Below are 10,085 nucleotides of genomic sequence, written 5' to 3' on the forward strand. Positions count from 1 at the left end.
TATTAGTAGTAGTAGTAGTAGTAGTAGTAGTAGTGGTGGTGGTGGTGGTAATAGTAGTAGCAGTAGTAATTTAACAATACATATACATATATATATATATATATATATATATATATATATATATATATATATATATTTCACAATGAAAAAATGCTCAATACCCTACCCATCTGTGACAATATCTATCATGATATTACATTGTTAATTACTTTATTTTATTATTTCTATTTAATATTTTAAAAGGACTGCTACATATTGTTGCATCATTTTTTGTTCTGCAGTTGTACATTTTAATCTATTAAAGCATTTTAACATAAAAGTAAAAAGTTTTCTATGCAAACAATAAATGCTGTACACATCAGATTTATTATTCAATGAAGGACATTTTTTAAAATAATTTTGCATTTTTTTTTGCATTTAACAGTAAATACTATATTGGGATCTCTATCATGGTATTACTGTACCTTGAGTTTTTGCAGAACGATGCCACTACACACCTTATTTTATTGCTTTGCATATTTGTTTTTCTTTTTTCTTATTTTATTTTACATCTCGTCCATTATTTCGCCTATTCTGTTATCCTAGACATATTTAATCAAAATCATTCATTTAATTCATGTTATACACATTACAATCAAAGCTTTACTGTATTTTTGAGACTGATATCCGTGTTAGTATTTGGGAATTTTAAACATCTGTCAGATCTAAATTTAGCTAATATTTTTCATTATTATCATAAATGAAATAATTATTAAAGAGGCCATATTATGCTTTTGGTATGCAAGTACAGTTTGTATGAGAACATGAAAGCATGTAAACCTATTCTAGTAGAAAATAAAAGTCTGAGTCTAAAAATCAACCTGTCACTGCACTCTGGTGGACAAACTATGTAATGAAGACAGTGTTTCTAAATAGTCTCGAACACATTTGTGACATTTCTCCACCGGTTTTTAATTCTGGGTTTTCAGGTTATCTAATCTGTTTTTTTTAAACTGTTATAACACCTATTTACCAAAGTTTATCTTGTCATATCACATCTGGTCTTAATTTTAAAATGTTAATGCTTTTATTCTGAAGGCAAAATTGCCAAATTTCTGTATTTTTTGGTTTTTGTTGCTGCTAACTTGTCGCCGGATAACAACCCGGCGCCTTAGCGTGACGACGTATCTTCGCGACAAGCTAATTAGCTAGCTGAGTGACGGCTACGACTAATCGAAAGAGCGGAGCCACCGTCAGCGAACTGTTACCGGGCTGATCCCGACACAGAGACAGCAGGTAGGAGACACTTCACCGTGCCATCGGGTCACATTTAACCGCAGGACAGTTTCACACAGGCGGGCAGCACCGCTGGACTCTGCGGGATGTGAGCAGCTAGCCGGCTAGCCGTTAGCATCGTGCTGCCGTGGTTTGGAGAACACGTCACGCCAAACCTCTTTTAAAACTCTGGTACTTTTCAACATGACACTGCCACCGAGTAAACGAAGGGCCGGTGGAGCAAAACATATTTGTATTTAATCAACCTTTAGGAACCACATCGTCAGTTCGGCACACGATACACACACCAACCGACACAATTACAGCGTCTAGTAGCGGGCTTCGTGCTGCTAAGCCTAATTCTATCATTTATTTTACACGTAAGGCAGCGTTTAAACTGGCAGATGTTTGACTGGAGATTCGTATGAACTTATTTTACAAGTTACAATACGCAGAAGTGGGCGCGAGACAAGCCGTTGGTTTACTTTCTGTTGTCATGCTAGCAGGCTAAGCTAACAGTAAGCAGCTAACTTTGTTTATAGAAAATGACGTGAGGTTCAGAGTGACCTCTTCAGCTGGTTTTAAAATGGGACTGTAGCCTGTAGCCACAGCTAACAGTTAGCTAACTGGCTGCTTATTATGTCAGCTGTTGTCACAAGTTAATTATTCTGTCATGATACAGATGGCTAGTGTTAGCTGGCAGCTGTTAGCATCACCGTGACATTCATTCTGAGTTATACTTAGCCTGAATTGCTAGAATGTTCTGCAGGCTAATGCTAAACTGCGATACTTACTAACTATGCAACTTCTTTGTATTATCTGCCATGTATTAGTTATGCTCGTATTTGTCATTGATTTCAATGTTGTAGGTTTAATTTAAATAAAAATGTACATGTTATCATTGTATATTGTAATCTTTATCTTTTCTTATTATGATTGTTCTGTGTTTTATTTCTTACGTCTTATTACTGTTATTTTTGTTCATTTTTTTTTCTGTTGGAGAATTCTGGAGCATGATTGTACTTGTATAACTGGTGTGATACTAAACATCTTGAATCTAAAGGGGACTGACTGAACACAGTGTAATTACAGTGAGCTTTTGTGTGTGAACCTGTGGTGGAAGGAGGCAGCTGTTACATCTCATTTAACACACAGTAAAAGAAGTACTTGTTCGTTTTTATGACATTTATTAACTTGACGTAACAACCAGCCTGCTGACTTTCCTCCCTGCAGGGTCTCACCCCGCCCCCCCCCCTCAGTGACCACAGAGAGGTCTGAGCCTCCGTCACCATGACAGACAACAAACGTCTCGCCTTCTCCATCATCCAGTTCCTCCACGATCAGCTCCAGTCAGGGAACCTGTCCTCAGGGGCCCAGGAGAGTCTGGAAGGTGAGTCCTTTTCGAGTCCCTTCCGATCAGAACTATCCAGATTTTGTGAAGCATTTTTTGCCTCCCAGATAAAGCTCGTCATATAGGTTTTGTCCTGGTTTTTCAATGATTTTTAGACAGGATCATTCTCATCCAGATATCACAAGATCTGGATTACGGAATCTAGATTTGCATTTCATTAACACAGACGTGAAAATGTTGGGAAGTCCATCATCACTATTATTTATTAATTAAATGTCTTGCAGTATAAAAACAAATGAAAAGCACATTAGCTTAACTGTTTTGTCACCATACTGCTGTTTTGTTTTTTTGGTCAGAAGACCCTCAGTAAAAATAATAGATCACTACAGTGTCTCTAATTGACTGTCCAGATGGATGTTGTTTTAACATGATCAATGTTACTTTAATGGGCAGGAAATGAAATGAAAGAATGATAAAATACATCCAATGAGCCCTACATGTCTCTACATCCACCTTGAATTCATGCTGAGTCCACCCTTCCAGTGAGATAAAGATAATCCTGATTTTAAGCATCAGAACTATCCAGACATCTGTCTTTAGTTTTGAAATACCAAAATCTGATCTAGATTCTGAGCGTTATTGGATTCCCAAATCTGTATCTCAGTTTTGTAGGATCAGGATCACATCTCCTGGTTTTGAAATACCCAAGTTTGAGATTGAATCCTATTTGCATTATTCTGATCTGGATTAAAGTTTTGAAGTACTGGTTCCTGATAAATAATCACCAAAACATGATCTATAAGAAACAATGCAGTTAGCAACAGTAGTGTGTTTTATCACATTAGCTTGTGTGTGTTCATAGTTTAAGCAGCAGGTTGGTGGTAATTATGCTAATTTGTATCTCCTCTCAGCAGAATGACTGAAAATTATGTCACATCAAAGATGTACTGCTGAACTAAAACATAGAACATGAACTTTTGCGTTCCATATCTGTGCACCACACTGTCTGAGGGAGAACTGGCCATGTTTAGTTTTATAAAAACGAAGGTGAAGATAATCAACCTGTCGAGTGAACTTCAGAATCAAATTTGAAGAAGTTATGAAAGGATGATGGTAAAGAAAAAATGCAAAAACAAGTATTTCTGTATATTAACTGTCTCTAATTGTTGTTAATTCAGTTAGAAACATGATGACAAATTGAAATGAAACTGAGGGAAGATGCTCCACTCTGTATTTTGATTCGATCAGTAGCTCATCGTAGTCTCCTCAGTTTGTTTTGTTCCTTTGTGTTAATGTGAGCTCATCATTTTGCAGTTGCTGTTCAGTGTTTGGAGACGGCGTTTGAAGTTTCAACTGACGATCAGAGCCTTGCCGTCCCCATGACGTTACCGGAGATCTTCGCTGAAGCCACAGCCAAGGTAGACTCTGAGAACCAGGTGATGTGACACTGATGTGTTGAACAGGTGGTCACCTGGCTCAGATCAGGAAGTGTCTGACTCACAATGTGTGTTTGTGGCAGCATCCAGCGGAGTCGCAGGTCAACAACAACTCCACCCGACACTCTCTCACCGAGGAACAGAGAGCTGAGGCTGAGACACTCAAAAGTGACGGTAAGACGACGACAACGATGAGGAGGAAACTCTTCTTCAGACATGTTTGTTAAAGAGGCTGCTGTCGTCTTCGGCTTCTCTTCTTGATGTTATCTGATGTGTGTTTTGTCTCGACTGCAGGAAACGACCAGATGAAAGTGGAGAACTTCTCAGCTGCTGTTGAGTTTTACTCAAAGGCCATCGCCATCAACCCTCAGAACGCCGTCTACTACTGCAACAGGTCAGTATGATGTCAGGGCGCCGCATCAGGCTGAAACACTCACAGCTGTTTAACTTTGGGTAAAGAAAATCATCTGAAAGGAGAAACTCCTGCAGCGTTCACTGAATGTTTAAGGTCTGCAGCCTTTACTATCAGAAGAGACACTTTTGGCCAAAAAAGAAACTATTAATTATTAATTATTAACTATTAATAACTATTGAATTATCTACTTTCCTAGGAGAGTATTCTTTTTTTGGTTTTTGCATCCATTTTTAATAATAACAATAACATTAAAACAATTTGTTGAGGTTCAAGCATTAGCATTAGCTCACATTAGCCCGTTTCTTATTAAATTTGCTTGTGAGAATCACCATTTTACTCAACAGAATCCACCGTTGTCAGCTAGAAAATGAGAATCTGCTTTTGTTTAACTTCTCTGTGGAATCAAAGATGTTGTGTTTCAACAGTTACTTCCTATTTCGATGTTAAATTTGCTGCAGTTATCACTGTGAGCATCATGTGCAGTGCAAGAATGGCAAGCTTGACAGGCATAGAAACAGTAACTAAGGAGGGTGGGGCTTAGTGAAGGGTCACTTGGATGGATGATGAATGAGAATTTAAATGTTGGTTGTGTGTTTTCTGTGTGCAGGGCTGCAGCGTACAGTAAACTGGGGAACTACGCCGGAGCAGTGCAGGACTGTGAACAGGCCATCAGCATCGACCCCAACTACAGCAAAGCCTACGGGAGGATGGGGTACGAAATAACACCTCACTGTTTCCTTTCTGCTTCAGCTGCAGAGACGTTACGAAACACTGCAGACACAGAACATCAGTGTGCATCAGAGCAGCTGCTCTCTGAATTAAACATGTTTTACAGCAGCTTTCCCTCTGAAAAGCAGCAGCTTTTCCAAACTTAGAACATCCAGGCTACTTTCAGTCTTCTGTTTTCTCGTCACAGGGTCACGTTCTCTGTTAGAAAGTGAAAAATGGGATAACTTTGTAAGAAAACTTTGCACTAAGATGTGGAGAGTTTTCAGCTCAGAGCAACAAGAGAAAAAACATTAATTTATATAATTTTGTATTTGAAAGACCTGAGAACCAGTTGTTCCTGATTGGAGTCGTGATGTGTTCACTGACCAGTTCACTGTCGTCTCTTTGTGTTTCAGTTTGGCTCTGGCGAGCCTCAACAAACACACAGAAGCAGCGAGTTACTATAAGAAAGCTCTGGAGCTCGACCCCGACAACGACACGTATAAAACCAACCTGAAGATTGCAGAGGAGAAGATGGAGACATCCAGTCCAGTAAGACCAGAGGAGACCGGGAGAAACTGGTATTTTCAGACCAGTGATGCAGTGATGGATCTGTCCTCATGTCTCTCTGTGTCTCTCTGTTTCAGACAGCGGGGATGGGAGGAGTCGATCTGGCTGGTTTGCTCAGTAACCCCGGCTTCATGAACATGGTGAGCTCTGACTTCCTGCTCGGTTCATCTGTTGGTCTCTTTAAGTCAGGTTCAGACTGTCTCCTGTCTGTCTGTTCAGTGAGTGTTAATAAAGTTTGATTGAAGATGTGTCTGTCCGTCTGTCTGCAGGCGTCCTCTCTGATGAACAACCCTCAGGTTCAGCAGCTGTAAGTAGAGTTTCAGTTTCCCTCAGTCAGGGTTTTCTTCCTTTCTGGTTAGTGGAGGTTCACTTCCTGTCTCCTCTCTGTCCTGCAGGATGTCGGGGATGATGTCGGGAGCGTATGGTGGGATGGGAGCAGCGGCAGCAGCAGCAGGAGGAGGAGGAGGAGGAGGAGGAGGATTGGGAGGAGGAGGAGGATTAGGAGCAGGAGCAGGAGCAGGAGCAGGAGCAGGAGCAGGACTCGGAGGAGCAGGAAACACGGCGCCTGGAGCTGCTGGAGCCGGAGATTTATCAGGACTGATTCAGGCGTACGTACCTCAACAGACTGATGATACTGAAAAGATTTACATTATTATTATTTCTTTCACAAAATCTCAGGTTCATTTACAGCAGGGGGTGTCAAACGTACGGCCCGCAGGCCAAAACCGGCCAGCCAGAGGGTCCAGTCCGGCCGCTGACTGTCTGTATCTGATCTGTTGACTTTCTTCATCAGCAGGATGTTTTATAAATCAAACTCTCATTCTGTGTTTTTCTCTTCATATTGATCCTCCTGTGATTCAGTTTTCACAGCAGCAGAGAAGCTGCGTGTGGAGGAGACTGTTGTTAATGACGGAGTTTATTACAACACAAACTAACGTGAACACTATTTTACTGAACCACAGAGCCTCCCAGCTGCACCGAGGACTGCAGAAGTTTGTGGATCTGAGTCAAATATGTAAATGAGATGTAAATAAATGGTGTAATTTTGTTGAAAACCTGCTGGTTGGTTTTTAGGTTCAGGGGGTTAACAGCTGTTTTCTTTTTCTGTTTCAGAGGTCAGCAGTTCGCTCAGCAGATGCAGCAGCAGAATCCTGAACTCATCGAACAGCTGAGGAATCAAATCCGCAACCGAACGCCCAGCGCTGGAAACGAGGAGCAGCCATGACACTCACATACTGTAAACACACACACACACACACACACACACACACACACACACACACACACACACACACACACACACACAGGTTATTGATGAGTTTCCTCATTACAGTTGCTCCCATTCAAGAACTGAAGGATAAATGAACATAGAGAAAATATAAGAATGAAATAGAAATTGTAAGTATGTAAAAAGATTAAACTACTATATACGACAATATATAAAAAAAAACTAAATATGAGGTGTAAAAATATGTAAACTACACAGTATACAACAGTAGTACACATAATGGTGTGAACCAACAATAAGGCTGAAGATGTGCGACGTGTGTGAGAGGATGCAGGTATTATTAATAAGGGTATATGTTGATTTAAATGCACAGTATAAATAAATAAATAAATGCAGTAAAGACTCATATGTATCGCTCTATTGAATTATTACTATTGTACAGAGTATGAATTATTGCACATGTAACCATATTTAGGTCAGTGTTGCACATAAGAAGAAATGAAATATAAATAAAAATCAGTTTCTGAGAGTTGATGATAATTACTAGATTAATTTAAAATCTCAAGTTGTATTCAAACCTGTATTCATGTCAGCAAGTACTAGTCCAGCGTTTCCCAGTTTCCTACAGACCAAGGTCAGGAAACACTGCACTAACCAATCAGAGGCAGGTGGAGGAAAAAAATACACTGTAATAATTCTAATAAGTTATTAAAAATCACTCTGGCGACTGCACAAATGTCAAAAACTGGGGTTTGATTTGACAGACGATTTTTTTAGGGTATAGAATTAGACTTTATTGGTAAAATGAGTGCATGTGAAGTAGTGATGTAGGAAATTAAATCTGAATTAATATATTTTTGTACTGTATGGTTGTTAAAAGGAACACAAATTTATTGTGTTATTTTTGTGTTTAATGAACTCAGAAGGAGCAGAGAATCATATTTTCTTCCTGTGGAAGAACAGAGTTCAGATCTACAGCTGTAATCCAGTTTATAGAATATGATTAACAGCTGTTTGCCTGTAAGATGTCAGGAAATTTATTCGCAGGAAATATTCACATTTGAGAAGCTGAAACCAGAGAATTTTGACTTATTTTTCTTAAAAATGGACTCAAATTGATTAATCGGTTATCAAAATAGTTGGCGATTAATAATGGATTAGTTATTGCAGCTCTACTGTTCTTCTGGATTTTATTTTGGCTCCGGTGGATTGATGTTTCATTTCCTCTCTGTGTTTCAGGTCGGACAGGTCTGTGTGTGAAGGAGGAGAAGAGCCAGTTTGGATCATTTATAACTCGAAGGACTTAAAGGAAGTTGTTTTTTTCTTTGTTCCATCACTGAATAATAATTCCTGCACGAGAGAACGAGACAGAGAGAGAGAGAGAGAGGCCTCCCGCTTCATTCAGGAGTCACGTCACCGAAAAACAACAACAAACACGTTTGTCCTGCGGCTCTGTGTGGTTTTTAGGAAGAACATTTTGACTTCAACGCTTTAATATCAAACACAGATTCATTCTAATAAATAAATAAATAAATAAATAAATAAGTCATGCTCTGATAGGAACATGGAGCCCAGAGTTTAATACAGAAGCTTGAAAGTTCTTCTTAAAACTACATACTGTAACTTTAAATACATTTTCTGTCCACGATCTTGTTTGTGTTGGACCTGAGAGAGTGTGTGAGAGTGTGTGAAAGAGAGTGTGTGTGTGTGTGTGTGTGTGTGTGTGTGTGTGTGTGTGTGTGTGTGTGTGTGTGTGTGTGTGTGTGTATCAGGATTAGTGTGTTCACTCGTCGGTCACATGGAGCTGTGAGGAGGCAGCCGGGAGGCAGAGAGCTGTTCAAACACCGTCTGAGGATTAAAAAAGAGCATCTCAACATTTTACACCTTCCTGTCTGATGTCTGTTGATTCACAGCAAATAAAAAAAGTTTGTTTCCACAGAGAAAAACACACTGACATGATCCACTCTGATGTGTTTCACCTTTGTTCAATAGTTCAGCTGCTAATTATCAGTCATGGAGGAAGTAATCAGATCCTTTACTTCAATAAAAGTACTGATACCACACTGAAAAATACTCTGAAAAATACTCAGTAAAAGTCCTGCATTCAAAGTATAATCACACTTATTTAAAACATTGTGGAAATATGAAATGTTCGTTTTTACTTGGAAGAATTGAATTACAGAAATCTGCAATGTATGTCCAGTCTAGATATTAAATGCTAATAAATTATACTTTAAGATAAAGATGAGATAAATTTTATTGATCCCACACTGGTGAAATTCACGTTACAGCAGCTCAAAAAGAACAGGCAGAAAAAGGGCTGAGTGATAATAGAATGCTTATAAAATAAAGACAATTTGAAAAAAAGATAGCAGACTCCCGCACACTGTCTCGCTTTCTAGTGATTTATTGAATATCCGACGTTTCGGTCCAAACGACCTTCATCAGGTATACTGGCCAGTATACCTGATGAAGGTCTGACACGACCTTCATCAGGTCTTCAGAACTTTTTCTTCCGACGCACCTGTCAGACATTTCAGGTGTGCAGAGACCTTCTCAACATTGCTTGCATATAAAAGACAAAATAGAAAAAAAATATAAAAGAAAATACATTTTTCAAAACCATGTACTAAAGACTATATACACACATATAGCTGTGTCATTTTAACTGGACAATTAAAGGGTTTAAAGATGTCCTCAACTGAAATTTGACAAGGAGAAATAAAGTTTTACATATCCTGAACTACAGTTTCTGCTAGTAGAAAGGTTACGATAAATCTGAGGGTAATAAAATATATTGTGACTTTCAAAACCAGAGTTAAAAGGTGCTTCACAAAATAAAGACACAGAAACAAAATAATTTGAAGGGGCATCATGCACAGAATATACAATAAAAATGAGGATAGAAAAGATAAAAGATATTAAAGTATTTAAAAATATATAAATGCTCTCCTGATTCAGCTGCTTTTATGTTGAAGGGAAGTTTGTTAAAACAGTAAAAGTCTGATTTCTCTGTTATAAGCCTAAACCTGAAAACTTATATTTACGTTTATTTGAATTACTGCAGTTGCATTGTTTCTAGTAATAAGTCTAATTGTAGATATCTGAAATATTATTTTTACT

General features: G+C 38.7%; 1 protein-coding gene across 1 annotated transcript; it reads left to right on the plus strand.

Moving 5' to 3' along the window:
* Positions 1-1,116: 1,116 nt before the first annotated feature.
* On the plus strand, positions 1,117-8,910 carry sgta (small glutamine rich tetratricopeptide repeat co-chaperone alpha). The gene is made up of 12 exons (XM_084723840.1): positions 1,117-1,275; positions 2,488-2,644; positions 3,920-4,023; positions 4,125-4,215; positions 4,336-4,435; positions 5,064-5,168; positions 5,581-5,716; positions 5,812-5,874; positions 6,004-6,041; positions 6,130-6,342; positions 6,848-6,971; positions 8,202-8,910. The coding sequence occupies exons 2-11, from the start codon at positions 2,545-2,547 to the stop codon at positions 6,957-6,959; spliced, it is 1,062 nt and encodes a 353-aa protein (XP_084579966.1). The 5' UTR covers positions 1,117-1,275; positions 2,488-2,544; the 3' UTR covers positions 6,960-6,971; positions 8,202-8,910.
* The last annotated feature ends 1,175 nt before the right edge of the window (positions 8,911-10,085 follow it).

This window comes from Lutjanus erythropterus, chromosome 7, assembly GCF_056507025.1.
Source record: "Lutjanus erythropterus isolate fLutEry1 chromosome 7, fLutEry1.hap2, whole genome shotgun sequence".
Classification (NCBI taxonomy): Eukaryota; Metazoa; Chordata; class Actinopteri; order Lutjaniformes; family Lutjanidae; genus Lutjanus; species Lutjanus erythropterus.